The sequence below is a fragment of the Delphinus delphis genome, chromosome 20 (assembly GCF_949987515.2).
Source record: "Delphinus delphis chromosome 20, mDelDel1.2, whole genome shotgun sequence".
Taxonomy (NCBI): domain Eukaryota; kingdom Metazoa; phylum Chordata; class Mammalia; order Artiodactyla; family Delphinidae; genus Delphinus; species Delphinus delphis.
In genome coordinates, this window is record NC_082702.1 from 42,337,219 (window position 1) to 42,352,940 (window position 15,722).

The 15,722-nt window shown below is 35.8% G+C and overlaps 1 protein-coding gene across 11 annotated transcripts in view; it reads left to right on the plus strand.

Moving 5' to 3' along the window:
• The window catches only part of NFAT5 (nuclear factor of activated T cells 5), a 132,764-nt gene extending 117,467 nt beyond the window's left edge, over positions 1 to 15,297 (plus strand). For all 11 annotated transcript variants that reach the window (XM_060000223.1, XM_060000224.1, XM_060000225.1 and 8 more), the window contains 4 exons: positions 2,599 to 2,747; positions 3,557 to 6,065; positions 6,721 to 6,964; positions 7,413 to 15,297. In XM_060000223.1, the coding sequence (XP_059856206.1) occupies positions 2,599 to 2,747; positions 3,557 to 6,065; positions 6,721 to 6,956 (2,894 nt within the window). In that variant the 3' untranslated portion in view covers positions 6,957 to 6,964; positions 7,413 to 15,297. The remainder of the gene's footprint in view (positions 1 to 2,598; positions 2,748 to 3,556; positions 6,066 to 6,720; positions 6,965 to 7,412) is intronic.
• Positions 15,298 to 15,722: the final 425 nt, after the last annotated feature.

The following is a 15,722-nucleotide window of genomic DNA, read 5'->3' on the forward strand; positions in this document are numbered from 1 at the left end:
CTTGTACCCAGTGGCAAACGACAGCACATGTAGTTGCTTCCCTTCCCCAGCAGCACCAACAGTGATATAATGGGAACCCCATTAGTACCAGGAGACCAGAGAACATACCAGGAGAAAGGTTTTCCCTCCTCCAGGTCCAGCACCCCTCACCCCCACCTAATGACACCAGGCAGCCCAGGGAAGCACCTTCCACTCCTTCAGACAGCACCAGCAGGATTCCAGCTGGAGCTCACGCAAAGCTAACACAACAAGCAGACCAGAATAGGGCTCAGAAAACTAAATTATCATTGGCCGTACAAAGACTTTATGCATATGGCCATAGAAAGACTTGTATCTTTGAGTGAGCATTAGACAAAAAGTCCTTTCCTTGTTTGTCTACGCTAGTAGACATACCTATTTGTGAATAGTCTCCTTAGGAGAAGTAAAAGACTCTCGCTCAACTTATTCCACCTATTCTCACTTTCCAGAAGAAGAAAAATCACACTAATAAGAATTATTCTCTGGGAATTCCCTGGCTGTCCAGTGGTTAGGACTTGGGCTTCCATTGCCGTGGGCCAGGGTTTGATCTCTGGTCAGGGAACTAAGATCCCACAAGCCATGCAGTGAGGTCGAGAGAGAGAGAGAGAGAGAGAGAGAGAGAATTATTCCCTAAATAAATTTGGGGCAAATATGCATATAGATCTGTTAAGCAGTAACTGTGTAGGTGATGCATTTGTTTGTCAATGGATATTTATATGCAGTGTCTAATTGAAATGTAATATAAACTTGTTTTTAGATACTGAAATTTTTTAGGCCAGAAATACTGTTAATGAAAATATGTAACACTATAAGATTAACCAAATAGCCCACAACAAACTAAATTGACTACGATAAAGGAAAAGTAAAATTAATTCATTCATTTCTTCATTCAACAAATATTTATTAATTACCTACTATGCATCAGTCAACAAAAGCAAGAATAGCAGTTGATATTACAGGATCAACGTAAGACAACACTAATGGTCTTTCAGATTGTCTTGTGGGGTGGGCCTGAATTACTTCTAAATGCCTGCCCTGTGCGTGATCTGAAGCTTTGTCTCAGACAGAATTGGATTGTGAGTTGAATCATATTGGTATTGATAGTATCTAGGTGAAAATAGGTCCAGAGAACTCATGAGTAAATAATTAATTTCTTAGAGTAATAAAGCATAGAATATTGAAAGTTAAATGGGCACTTTGCCCTCCCCCAGTATAATCAATTTCCATAGGAATTGTTTCTAGCCAGCTGGCTGTGAGACAAGCTGAATAAAGACTAGAAGGTTTCAAATATTTTTAAATCAAAATATTTACGAAGATAACTATCCTGCTCATATACCATATTCCATTTTAAAACCCTCTTTGTAGCCAGGATTTCTTCTCAATATCAAATTAAGAAATCTATGTATAAAGATATCAAATCACTATGTTGTATACCTAAGGCTAATATAATATTGTATGTTAATTATAATTCATAAAAAAGTTTAACAGCTGAGCCTTCTGGGGAATCTATATTTCTTTACACAGGGTCTCAAAGTAGTGGTAAACCTTTAGATCAGAATTTGGCTATGTGTTCAATTTAGAAGACTGCCATTAGTGATTATCAGTACGCTCCACTAAGTGCCAATGGCAGGCTTAAATAGACGAAAAAGAAGAAAGAGAATCAAGAGGGAAAAATAGTTATAATGAAGTGGTAGAACTTACCTATCTGCTATGTATTGCCTTTCCTTGGTTGTTAATCTATAACTACTTCTGAAAATAGAAGTAGATGGAAGTAGAAAAATACTTGTTGGTTTTGCTTTGGAAATTTAATTGGTAAACCTAAAATAGGACTTAAAATTTTTTCTTTTCAGAAGTTTAAGTACTATCTAAAAGAGAAATGTGTTCATGTGTCAACTTGGCAAATTCAAGTCTTCTAAGACATTAATTTAGAAAAGTGAAATCTGTTTGGTTAATTGGTGGCATCTTTTAATGAGAAGCTTGAGTTTTGTTGAGGAAAGAAATGTTCAGACAGTCCTATGGCCTTTAAAAAGTTTGGCTTTATACTGCCAGGCAGCCAGATACTAAGAGGAGAACATAACAGTTGTAATTGAGTAGCTTGAACCTCCTAGAGATTTCCAAGCTGTATCCTATAATATATTATGGTCATGTTAAGCAGTGTATTCATTCAGGCACCTTGGAAGGGTGCTGGGGAGTATCACTTGATAACTGAAATGCTCAATTGTTGATATTTAACTCATAGTCTCAGGCTCTTACCAGGAGTCCTCAGGGCACTGATACTTAAAAAGAGGGAAGGCAAAGAATTCCCTGGTGGTCCAGTGGTTAGGACTCTGCACTCTCACTGCCAAGGGACCTGGGTTCAATCCCTGGTCAGGGAAATAAGATCCCACATGCCGCGCAGCACGACCAAGAAAAAAAAAAAAGAGGGCACATTTTGATACACCAGTTTTGTATCTCATGCTGCCATCATAGCATCAAAAAATAGACGTTTAAATCATGACTAATGTCAACACACAGTAGAATGAAATAGTTGATGATTTCAGTGATTTTAAACTTTTCTTTCTTTTTTTGATATGTGTGCAGCAATGAAAACTGCTGGATGTAACTTAGATAAGGTAAATATTCTTCCTAATGCTCTGATCACTCCACTCATATCAAGCAGTGTGATTAAGAGTGAAGATGTTACTCCAATGGAAGTAACAGCAGAGAAAAGATCTTCCCCTATTTTTAAGGTGAGCTGCATTGACTAGTGCCCCACATGTTAACCTCAAATATAAAAATTGCTATATTTTGAGTAGTTTGACTTCTTTTCCCCATATTTATGCTTTTTACTTCTCCTATTTCTTTTATATCTGTTTCTCTTCGGATTCACTTAATGAATTTTGCTTTGCAGAGTAAATGATTTTATATTCAAATAAAATAGCCTGCGAAGCAACTTCCAATATACATTTTTTTTAACATCTTTATTGGAGTATAATTGCTTTACAATGGTGTGTTAGTTTCTGCTGTATCACAGAGTGAATCAGCTATACGCCAATATACATTTTTGACAAGGGAGGGATTAATACATTACCTAGACCTTTGTGATGTGTGGTATTAATGAAAGTACTGGTTTTAGCATTTTCAAAACTAGAGACATTTTATTTCCTTTTCTCCACCAGTCTTTTCCTAAAGCTCCTTTTCCATTTTACCTTTGTTCCCCCCTCTCAATAATGTTACCAGTGATCCACAAATGGACATATTTTTAAATTGGCTATTAATTCATCAACCATAGAATTATTGTGTTCTTACTCTCCAGCAGCTGATTATTCTTCTACTTATTTGACTATCTTTGCTTATAATACTTATTTAAAAATCCCGATGACAGTAAGACATAATGTTATCACTGAGAATCACAGTCTTACACCTGTTTTCCAAATAATAATATAGAGGGTAAAATTGGCCCTGCATATGTTTTTATAATAATAATAATTTTTGAAGTATCATATGAGTTCATTTAATATTTATATGTACATGTTATTTGGCAATTTTTATTTTTTAGACTACAAAGACAGTTGGATCCACTCAACAAACATTAGAAAATATCTCTAACATAGCAGGAAATGGGTCTTTTTCATCATCATCATCATCTTCCCACTTACCTTCTGAAAACGAAAAGCAACAACAGATTCAGCCCAAGGCATACAACCCAGAGACCCTGACAACTATCCAAACACAGGACATTTCACAGCCTGGTACCTTTCCAGCAGTTTCTGCTTCTAGTCAGCTGCCCAACAGTGATGCACTACTGCAGCAGGCTACACAGTTTCAGACAAGAGAAACTCAGTCTAGAGAGGTATTACAGTCAGATGGTACAGTGGTTAATTTGTCACACCTGACTGAGGCATCACAGCAACAGCAGCAGTCACCACTACAAGAACAAGCACAGACTTTACAGCAGCAGATTTCATCAAATATTTTCCCATCACCAAATAGTGTGAGTCAGCAGCTACAGAATACAATTCAACAGCTGCAGGCAGGAAGTTTTACAGGCAGTACTACTAGTGGCAGCAATGGAAATGTTGACTTGGTCCAACAAGTTTTAGAGGCACAACAACAGTTATCTTCAGTTTTATTTTCTGCTCCAGATGGTAATGAGAATGTTCAAGAACAGCTTAGTGCAGACATTTTTCAACAAGTCAGTCAAATTCAAAATAGCGTAAGCCCTGGAATGTTTTCCTCAACAGAGCCAGCAGTCCATACCAGACCAGATAATTTAATAGCTGGAAGAGCTGAAAGTGTTCACCCACAGAATGAAAACACATTATCTAATCAACAACAGCAACAACAGCAACAGCAAGTGATGGAATCATCAGCTGCAATGGTGATAGAGATGCAACAGAGTATCTGCCAGGCAGCTGCCCAGATTCAGTCAGAGCTATTTCCTTCAACTGCTTCAGCAAATGGAAACCTTCAGCAGTCTCCAGTTTACCAGCAGACTTCTCATATGATGAGTGCGTTATCAGCCAATGAGGACATGCAAATGCAATGTGAATTGTTTTCTTCTCCTCCTGCAGTTTCTGGAAATGAAACTGCTACAACCACCACACAGCAGGTTGCAACTCCTGGCACTACCATGTTTCAGACATCAAGTTCAGCAGATGGAGAAGAAACTGGAACACAAGCAAAACAGATTCAGAACAGTGTCTTTCAGACCATGGTCCAAATGCAACATAGTGGAGAGAGTCAACCTCAAGTTAGCCTTTTTTCATCTACGAAAAGTATGATAAGTGTTCAAAATAATGGTACTCAGCAGCAAGGTAATGGTTTATTCCAGCAAGGTAATGAGATGATGTCACTCCAATCAGGGAATTTTTTGCAGCAGTCTTCTCAATCACAGGCTCAACTCTTTCATCCTCAGAATCCTATTGCTGATGCTCAGAACCTTTCCCAGGAAACTCAAGGTTCTATTTTTCATAGTCCAAGTCCTATTGTCCACAGTCAGACTTCTACAACCTCCTCTGAACCAATGCAGCCTCCAATGTTTCACTCTCAAAATACCATGGCTGTGCTACAGGGCTCTTCTGTTCCTCAAGACCAGCAGTCAGCCAACATATTTCTTTCCCAGAGTCCAATGAATAATCTTCAAACTAACACAGTAGCCCAAGAAGAACAGATTTCATTTTTTGCAGCTCAGAATTCAATTTCTCCACTTCAGTCAACATCAAACACTGAGCAGCAAGCTGCATTCCAACAGCAGGCTCCAATATCACACATCCAGACCCCTATGCTTTCCCAAGAACAGGCACAACCCTCCCAGCAAGGTCTGTTTCAGCCTCAGGTTTCCCTGGGCTCCCTTCCTCCTAATCCAATGCCTCAAAACCAACAAGGAACAATCTTCCAGTCACAGCACTCAATGGTTGCCATCCAGAGTAACTCTGCATCCCAGGAGCAGCAGCAGCAGCAACAGCAGCAGCAGCAGCAGCAGCAGCAGCAGCAGCAACAGCAGAGCATCTTATTCAGCAATCAGAATACCATGGCTCCAATGGCATCTCAAAAGCAGCCACCACCAAACATGATATTCAACCCAAGTCACAATCCAATGGCTAATCAAGAGCAGCAGAACCAGTCAATTTTTCATCAACAAAATAATATGGCCCCAATGAATCAAGAACAGCAGCCCATGCAATTTCAGAACCAGCCCACAGTTTCCTCACTTCAGAACCCAGGTCCTGCCCAGTCCGAATCATCACAGACCTCCTTGTTCCATAGCTCTCCTCAGATTCAGTTGGTCCAAGGGTCACCCAGTTCTCAAGAGCAGCAAGTAACACTCTTCCTTTCTCCAGCATCCATGTCTGCATTGCAGAACAGTATAAACCAACAAGACATGCAACAGTCTCCCCTTTATTCCCCTCAGAACAACATGCCTGGAATCCAGGGAGCCACATCTTCACCTCAACCACAGGCTACTTTATTTCACAACACTACAGGAGGCACAATGAACCAACTACAAAATTCTCCTGGCTCTTCTCAGCAGACTTCAGGAATGTTCTTATTTGGCATTCAAAATAGTAAGAAACTCTTTCTAATTTCTCATTTCTTAAATGTTATTGGTCGAAATGGTCACATTATTATTACTAGAAGAAAGCACAACATAGCGGTTTTAAGAGCACAGATTGTAGTTAGACACAATTGAGTTCAAATCCCAGCTATACCACTTACAGACTGAGACCTTAGGATATTTGACCTGCATGAACCTCAGTTTCCATATCTAAAGTGGTGGTAATATTACATACTTGAAAAGGATATTGGGAGGATTAAATGTGGTAACATATATAAATGTATGTGTTTGCCATTTTAAGATATAAACTTGAAAGGAAAATGAAGTAAGAATGACAGAAAATTTTTCAGCCAATTAAAGTAAGTAGTTTCCAAGGAGGTAGAAAACCATGTTTCTTTAAATGTTTATATAGCAAGGAAATTATATAGGACTTATGGTGATAACTAAGCATTGTTGTATTTTTATACTGCTTAGAGGAAACCTAGGATGAATTCTACTACTGTTCAATGAAAACCTTTTTGGAGGCTGTCAGGTGCCTCACTTTTAACTCTATAATGAGCAAACACAGTAATGAATTTATCCCAGCCACTAATAAATAACCTTCTTATGAATCTTAACAGAAAATAACTAATCAGGTAGCTTCTCTATTTTAAATATCTCTGCAGACTGTAGTCAGCTTTTAACTTCTGGACCAGCTACATTGCCAGATCAGTTGATGGCCATAAGTCAGCCAGGCCAACCGCAAAACGAGGGCCAACCACCTGTGACAACACTTCTTTCTCAGCAAATGCCAGAGAATTCTCCATTGGCATCCTCTATAAACACCAATCAGAACATTGAAAAGATTGATTTGCTTGTTTCATTGCAAAACCAAGGGAACAACTTAACTGGCTCCTTTTAACTGGATATGTGAGTATTGCATTTTGGCTTTTTTCTTATTGAAAAGCATCAATAAATTTTATTATTCTTAGCAGATTTGAGTTAAGTAATAACACTGTTAGGACTCTGATCTTTTAAAATATGGCTTTCTCACAAGATGGTACTTTTTTACCCTAAATAAATTATTCTGAATGATAGCTTAGGTCATATTGTTAATACTGGGCATTCCTTCTGGCTCTAAGCTTCTTTTCCTTGGAATGACAGAACATCCGATGAATGTACTATATATCAGATATAATTATGACTCATATCTCCGTTCCTCAAGAAATAAATATTGAATCTGAAAAGTCTGACAGTATAAATATGATAAAGTATCATTTGTAGTACTGTAATATACTTTGGGATCATTCAGGGCTACGGGAACTTTGTAAAGGCTTTCCCTCCCTATTGAGTTATATTAAACTTCTTCTTTTTTTAGAAATTCCATGAAGAAAATCCTGATTTCAAGATACCCTGAGATCTTGTGATTCCATGAGGATTATTGAACTGTTACTTTAAAAAGAAAACAAAATATGAAAAACTGTGATTGAATAAATGGATGGATTTTACTCTGACTGCAAAAGAGCACACCTGTGCTGCCTATTGCAGTGATTAACCACCATTGTTAACACCTTTTTATTTTATATTCCTAATAACAGTGATGACTGAGAATCTATTTGAGTTTCCAGCTGACAGAATTAATTGTTGCTATTTTCCTAGGCATTATTTCTTTAAAAGTACAGTTTAAATTGATAAGCTGGATCACTCAGTTATTATTGCTATTAGAAAATAATTCATGTTTCATGTTTACTTTTGTTCTTCATTCAGATTTTCTTTCCTGCATTTAGTCAAGTAGTGGCTTTTGAAAAAGGAAAGTTCAAATCATAACTTAGGCTGTGATTTTTCAATATAAAAAGCACAGCTATTGGCCAAAGTGAAGCAGTCTTCATTCAGTTTTTATAGAGAAACTGAAGGGGTAACATTCTGACAGGTAAGCTGTATTAAGAGCTCTACACAGATAAGAGGACTCTATTTATCACAGACAACACACAAACTGGGAACAGCTGGAATGCTATTGATTTTATTTTTCAGAGAGTTGTTAATTCTCTGTGTTTCTGTTAAGGGTTTTAGCCATAACTGTGCATAGAAAAATATAAACATCTTGCTCTATTTAAAAATGAAGGGGATAATATATGGTAAATTATGTTCTGATATCCTCCTACAATAGTTAAAACTGACAGAGCAATTCAAGTCTGTTTTCTTCTTATCCCAGTCTTGAACTGGTATTCCATTTTTATGTTCAGCGATACTGTTCTTCCCCTCTTCTTCACTTTATTTTAGACAATTAGTAATATATTACTAGCTTTATGATCCTGTAGTAACTTAAATGAAAAGACCACTTTGATCTGGGGTAACCCAGCAAGCAACTCCTGCAGCACAGGCCGGGGGGTATCCTTTCAGGAATGAGGGGAGCTGACTCCTGAGAAACAAGAAACAATGCATTTTTTTTCCATGAACGGTGCTGTTCTGACGTCTTCAAATTTTTCCCTCTAATAGGAAACAGTGTAAATGTTAATCTGAAAAAAAAAAAGACAAACTAAAATTTCTTGAAACATCACTTCTCCCTGAGCTGCAGTGAGTGTAATTCACTTGTCACCTCAGTGCTTTACAGTTTGAAGTGGTCACTTATCTGATGGTTCCCACAAGCCTTAGGCTTTACAGGGTCATATCATTGACTTAATATGAAGAATTAATTTGTGTTACATCTATACAGAGCAAAATAACACACTCCAGAACTTGCAGTTGTAGCATTAGTTATACAGATTTGGGTGTTCGCACCACCCATGGGATGCCTGCTTCTCTCTACAACCTGTTGTCTGGACACATGCTTATGTCTTACTCTCCTTTTGGCATGTAGAAAGCTGTTAATACAGTTTAAGGCCAAATTGTGTGTGGCTTCTATATGTAGATAAGATGTTTTGGCATTCTTGTCAGTTTCATTTATTTTTTAAGTGTACAAAAAATAGCCTGTTAATTGTTTGTTGAAGGCTACAATTCTGTTTTTTATTTTTTCTATCCGATACATTTAGCTGAACTTTGTGGAATTGTGGTGTTGGTTTTGTTTATACAGTCAGATTTTTCCCCCTTTTTGTGATGGTCTTCCTTGGTTCTTTGTGCTCTTCTTTAATTTGTTTTTTCTCTTTGTTCTCATTTATTCTTCCCTCCACCCCCAACCCTTTCTTTCTCTCTCTGATTGAGAGTCATTGAATTATGTTTTCAGTAGTACAGGCTTCTTGCCGATATGAAGGGAACTTTTCAGAAAGAGACCTACTCTGGGTCATTTAATTTTGAATACAGTTTTCAATCGTTCAAGTTTTGGATGGTTTATATCTAATGTGTGTTTCATTTTTTTGGAAAGCTATATTTTGTATTTAGGAAATGGTATACTATTTTGCTATTTGTACTGAGTGAGTACATTGGCATAAATATAGAAATTTATATATATACATATATATAAACTATTCTTTTTTTGCCACACATTTTTGTGGTAAATTTGTGAGTTTGTCTGATGTTCTACCACAACGTGGCGTCTGATAAAAGTGAGGGGGGGTTTGTTATGTCTTTATTGAGTATTTAAGTATCTTTTGAAACAAATGACCTTTTCATCTGTGGCCATTCCATCAGGCGGTTCCTTGATGTGATTAGTGGGCTAAAGGCAGCTCACTGTGTGTTCGCTGGATCTTTCACTCAGCAAAACGTTAGAGTAAGGAAACCCATCCAGGCAGTTGTGTAAGTTGAGTTTCACAAGAATGAGCCATTCAGTCTTTGCTCACTATATATTTAATATTTTATTATTGTTGTTATTGTTATTATTAATTGGCTTTCTGTATTCTATGCCTTTTATTTATAAAGACACTAAAAAAACCCCCATGTTTGTAATTTTAATAACATTTTCCCCATCTTGTAATATCCAGAGCTACTTTATAAATTCTCTAAACCAAAAGCATTTTCCTCAATATATCTCTCTCTCCCCACCCCATCAGGAAAATTTACCCAGTATAGTTCAGGGTATGAGAAGGACCACACAATCCAGTGCTCCAGTTTTAAAATGTAAAACTCTTAACTGCAGAGGGTTGACTCATGTCAGTAAGCTTATCCAGTGGTATAAAAATAAGAAGTAGAAATAAAATGCTGTAAGTTTATTTCTGAGTTTTCTGAATTTTTTCCCAAGAGATTACACAGGAGACTCAGGAAGTCTATTTGTTCATCAAGTTCCAGTTAGAATGTTAACACTGCTGTATGGATAAAGTGGTGGCAAGAAGACTGGCTTGGGTGCTGACTTCTGTTATTTAGCAAGAAGTTTATCATTGTAAAATGCTGATTGCCAATGCCAAGTCACCAGGGACCAATTTTCTGTTTTATAATATCTAAGTTTAGAACAGAACATACACCTGAACTGTAGTGGTTTGATTGGATGGAGGCAGAAAACCCAATTTTTATTTTCATAAGTTTTGTGGTTATTTGTACAAGGGCTGTGCTAAGATACCATATTCTTATTCAATAATGATGATTTTTTTTTTTTTTACATTGTTAAATGTTCCTTACCCCTAAAAGGTCAATGTTAAGTATAGCATTCAGAACATACTATTTGGTTACAAAAAGTACTCGTCTTCTTATTGAAGAGTTAGCTTAGTAGTCAGTGGTTGATACTTGTGCTAATAATGCAGTTTCAAGATTACTGTTACAAGTTATATCTACATATAGGAGAGACTCCATGAGCCAACAGAGGCCTTGGAAACAACAACTTATTAAATTTACTTATGGCAGAAGGACCTAAATAAACTATAAACCACATTTTATTCCTTTTTATTGTTACATTCAATCGTTCTTGCTTTTAGCAACTCACATTAATGCTTGGAGCTTACCTGTGTGTCTGCGTGAGTGTGTGCGCACGTGCACATGTGTGTGTGTGTGTGTGTGTGTGTTTTATTCCTTATTGTCATTCCATTATATATCCACACCAACATGGGAGAAAATAATTAGAAGTCATATTTTGCTTCTGAGCTTTATCATGTTACCTTATTCTAATTACAAATAGAGTATCATGTTGTTATCTAACCAATGCAAATCTGTTTTCGCCAGTCTCCCTAGAACAGGTTTTTAAAGGGCTTTGTTTATTATAGAAGCAGTATTAATGAGGGACCTTCCTTCCTTTCTTTTTTTTGTAATACTGTATACGCTGTAGTTGGGAATTTCATTATAGTGCATTTCTTGCCCATCAGAACCTCAGTTAATCTGCCTAGGAAAAATTGTGTCAAAGGGAATGAGAAAAGAAGTTATATTGAGTCCCTCCAGAACTAAGATAATAATTCCTTTTGACCATTTAAGCCATTATAGATGCTTATTTTGGAAAAGTGAAGTCTGTTTAGATGCATCAGCAATTGTAGACCAGAAATTAAATGCTTTAATAACCAAAATCTCAAATTCAGCATGGTTTATAAACATTCACTAGGAGTAATTTGAGAATGTTTCATCTTTCTGGTGAGAATTTCTGTTCTAGTATCTGTTTTCCAGTTGTTTTTTTTCTAATTAATTGAAAATTATATGAGACCTATTAGCTTTACTCTGCTTCATGACCACAGGCTTCATCCCTAACCAAGACAGCCACATTATATCTGCATGCCTTTGGTTATATGGAGAGCCTTAATGAGAGAGAGAGAGAGAGACTGTATATAGTTCATCAGCTTTAGAATCTCATAACATGTATTAAAAATGGTTTTCTTCTCTGCTTATTTGTGTCACTAGAGCTAAATCATGAAGATAATGTTCATACTGTAGTAAATATCAGAATAATACCTAGAATATCATTTGTGAATTGTCCCAGTACTCTAATTGCTTCTTTAATCCCCATTTGTTTTCGTGTCATTCTAGGCTCATTTATTAATAAAATTCTATTTTTACTCCATTTTCTCTTTCAGGAAATTTTTTTAATTAATATTTTAGATCTAGATTAAATGCTTATGGAAAAGTGCCTTTTTACCATGTTAGTGCCCCTTTCTTATAATTTCATTTTTCACTGTTGCCAAAAACACATAGCAAATGACTTTAATAGTCTCAACTTCCATTTTTTCTATTTAGTCATTTTTTTCTCCATTTCTTGATCACCATAGAAACAACTTCATAACTTTCTAACACCCTTTGGCATAAGAGGAACAGAAAAGATACATAGCTAGAATTGTTTCTTTGAAGGAGGCTAAGTAAAAGATCACAAAATTATACTATTTAGCATTTATAGAAATTAGCTAAATTTGTCTTCATCTTGACCAACTAATAATAGGTCTTATCTGAATGCTATTGAAAATTTTACTATATGTGAGACTATGTACACAAATATGGATAGTTAAATTTCAGAAAGGAAGTGTTTGAAGCACCTTCTCTGATCTTTATTATAAGATGGGTGAAAATAAACCACTAACACATAGTTTAGGTAAAGCTTAGTAATGTCAATTTTTCTAACCATACGGAGTCAAATAATTCATTATAGTGTACTTCTCGTCCATCAGAACTTTAGAAATCTGCCTATGAAAAATAGTGTCAAAGGAAATGAAGTTGTATCTGAGTCCCTCCAGAACTAAAATAATTCCTTGCAGCCAAATACAGTTGGATTGAGTATCCCTCTGTTTTTTGTTAATTTTGCCTATGTTCCAGCTCCTTACCATAGTGGTGGTGCCTGAAGAAAGAGCCATCAGCAACAAACAGGTCAGGAGAGTAGTAGCTTAGGGATAGAGCTGCTTTCCCCATGTGAGTATTTCTGTGACTGTTAGTGGCACTAAAGACTGCAAACCTTTATGCAATATTCTCAATACCCTAATGATATTATGCACTTTAATCATTCCAAAGAAGTCAAGAATGCTGTATAGTTATGATTCCTTCTTGATGAGTATATCTTAACTGTTTAGAATATTTATGTCCCTTTTTATTTTGGATAGCCAACTTGGTATGGAAATATTTTCTAAAAAGTATAGTAGGACTTAAGACTTTGAAATGTAACTGACTATAAGGGGAAATTATTACACTTCAGAAAATCATTTTAGAAACATTAAAATGTTCGGCTCTCTAATGATATGTTTGAGAGTTAATTAAAACCAGCCCTCTTCCTATATTTTTTGTTTCATATTAATAGCATTATAGTATATAGTTTTCTATATATATAGTATGTATAAACCAATGGTTCTCAAAGTGTGGTCCTCAGCCCACCAGCCAACATCCGTATCACCTGGGAACTAGTTAAAAATGCAAAATCTTGGGCCTTATCCCAGACATAGTGAATCAGAAACTCTGGAGTGGGACTCAGCAATCTGTTTTTTAACAAGCCTTTCAGGTGATTCTGATACATGCTAAAGTTTGAGAACCACTGGTGTAAACTGTATACAGTAAGATCTAGAAAGGGCTCTTTTTTCCCACTCACACAGACACAGTTATACATTGTTTTTAATGTAAATTCAATTTAACCTGGTTATCTATAATCATTTATTGGCAATGATAATTTATTCTCAGTACTGCCTATAGAAATACAGTATATTTTATGTACATATAAAATTAGTCTAGTTATTGATAATTCAGTTAGTTTGGCATTTTCATACCACTTACTAAAAAGTTTACATTAAATGACTGATTTAAATATATAGGTGCAATGTTCTGTGTTTATTTTAACTATTATGACAGTTAAGTAGCTAATACAATTGACGGGTGCTAAAGTCTCCTGTTTATCCATAAAATGGATACATTGTGGGCAGTGATAATAAAAGCTTTCTTTTCATTGCCTCTTACTTTACCAGCAGACCACAATTTTGGCCCATCTAGACCAACTCTCAGAACAAAATTATTTGTCATTCCTTATATTTACATTTGTATCTGAGCTATTAAACAACATAGCTAGCCAGGTCAACAAAACATCTTATTTAATTTCTTTTTTTAATAGATAAATCTTCTTTTAAAATAGCTTGCTTTGTATGAGAATTGATGCATTAGAAATATAACTATCCTTGGAACTTATGCTTCAGACAAGATGTTAAACAAGACACTGTATTATTTAATTTGAGCATTTCTCCCTTCCCAGTTATATGCATCCTGTTAAATGTAAACTAACCATAAGATAAGTAGATTTATTCATTCATTTTAATCTCCCTGTATAATTCAGTACCTCCATAATTGTTGGTGTTTACAAATCACCAATTAATAAACTCATGTAAGAAAAGTAAACATTTCAAAATGAAAATAATTGTACACTCACTTTATGAAAATCACCACTGCTATCTTTGCTTAAAACTAGCAGTGGAAATACAAGTGGCTTACTCTGCAAACTTTGGTGCTGGAAATACATAGGCAAGCTGTTGGGAGATGCTCTAGCTACATTCCTCCTTTCTTGTTCCCCTTCCCCTCTTCCCCGCTTTATTGCATACTGTATTTGTATATCCAAAGCATTATACCATACCACAATTCTGTTCAACTCCAACTTGTAATATTTCCTTTAAAGGCTCTGTGTTTAACCGTATCACCCTGTTTTGTTTTGTTTTTTTTCCAGAAGTAACTTGCCTGATTTGAAATAGTTTGTATTATTATTATTATTTTAGCTAACGAACCTCAGGACAGCGCGCGCGCACACACACACACACACACACACACACACACACACACACACACATCTCAGATGTTTGAGAGTGGCTTTGGAATCAGACTGTGTCCAATAAAGAACTGTCCTGCATGGAAGTGTTTATGACTTTCATAGCGACAAACTGATTCCAATGATATTGAGCTAATTTCCTTTGATCTAATGAACGTATCTGCTCACCTTGTTCCCTTACATTGAATTGATAAGCTCCAAGTATTTATTACTTTTTTTGACAGTTTTTACTGTTTCATTCATTTCTTTTACTTAGTCTTTTAATGAATATACTACAGTTATGTTATTAACCTGTTCTCAAGTGGTTTAGCTACCATTCTGCCATTTAATTTTTTTATTTAATTTTATTTGCTTGAGCACACTGATCAACCACTGAACTGCCTTCTTCCATTGTCCTGCAATGATGTAAGTAAGGGTTACATTTTTGTGTATATGGCTTTCATAGTTGGGATTTCAGAGCACTGACACCAGATATTTTCAGTTTATTCTCTGAGGGAATTTCATTTGCATCTATGATTTTAGCTATCTGTGATAACTTGTTAAATATTAAAAAGATATTTTGCTTCTATTGGAACATTTGTATACTTGCAACTATATTTCTGTAAACAGCTGCAGTCAAAAATAAAACATTGAAAGTTTTCATTTTGTAGTAGTTAACTGTCTTTTTTCCTCAGATTTTATGAATGAAGTCATATCCGTGAATGTCAGTTTTGAGCGACATGAGTATGTGATTGAACTTAAAAAATCAGTAGGAAAAGGTATGAAATATAGAAATATTTTTGAATAGTTACATTGTACCAGGAAGTGTACCAAGTGACTTAGTGTAATAGAATTTTTGTTTGTTTTACTTAGTTTAAATGTTTCATGTTTAGTAAAACACTATATACATGTGGTGACAAATCTTGTATTATGGAGGTACTTTTGATGAAAACCACATCTCTCCAGGCCTCAGTCCCACATCCAGAGGCAATCTCTTTTTATTTTTCTGTAAGTTATTTCCATATATATATATATCAGAATGTGGTACATATATCACTAGTGGTACCCAAAATGATTTCAGGTGAT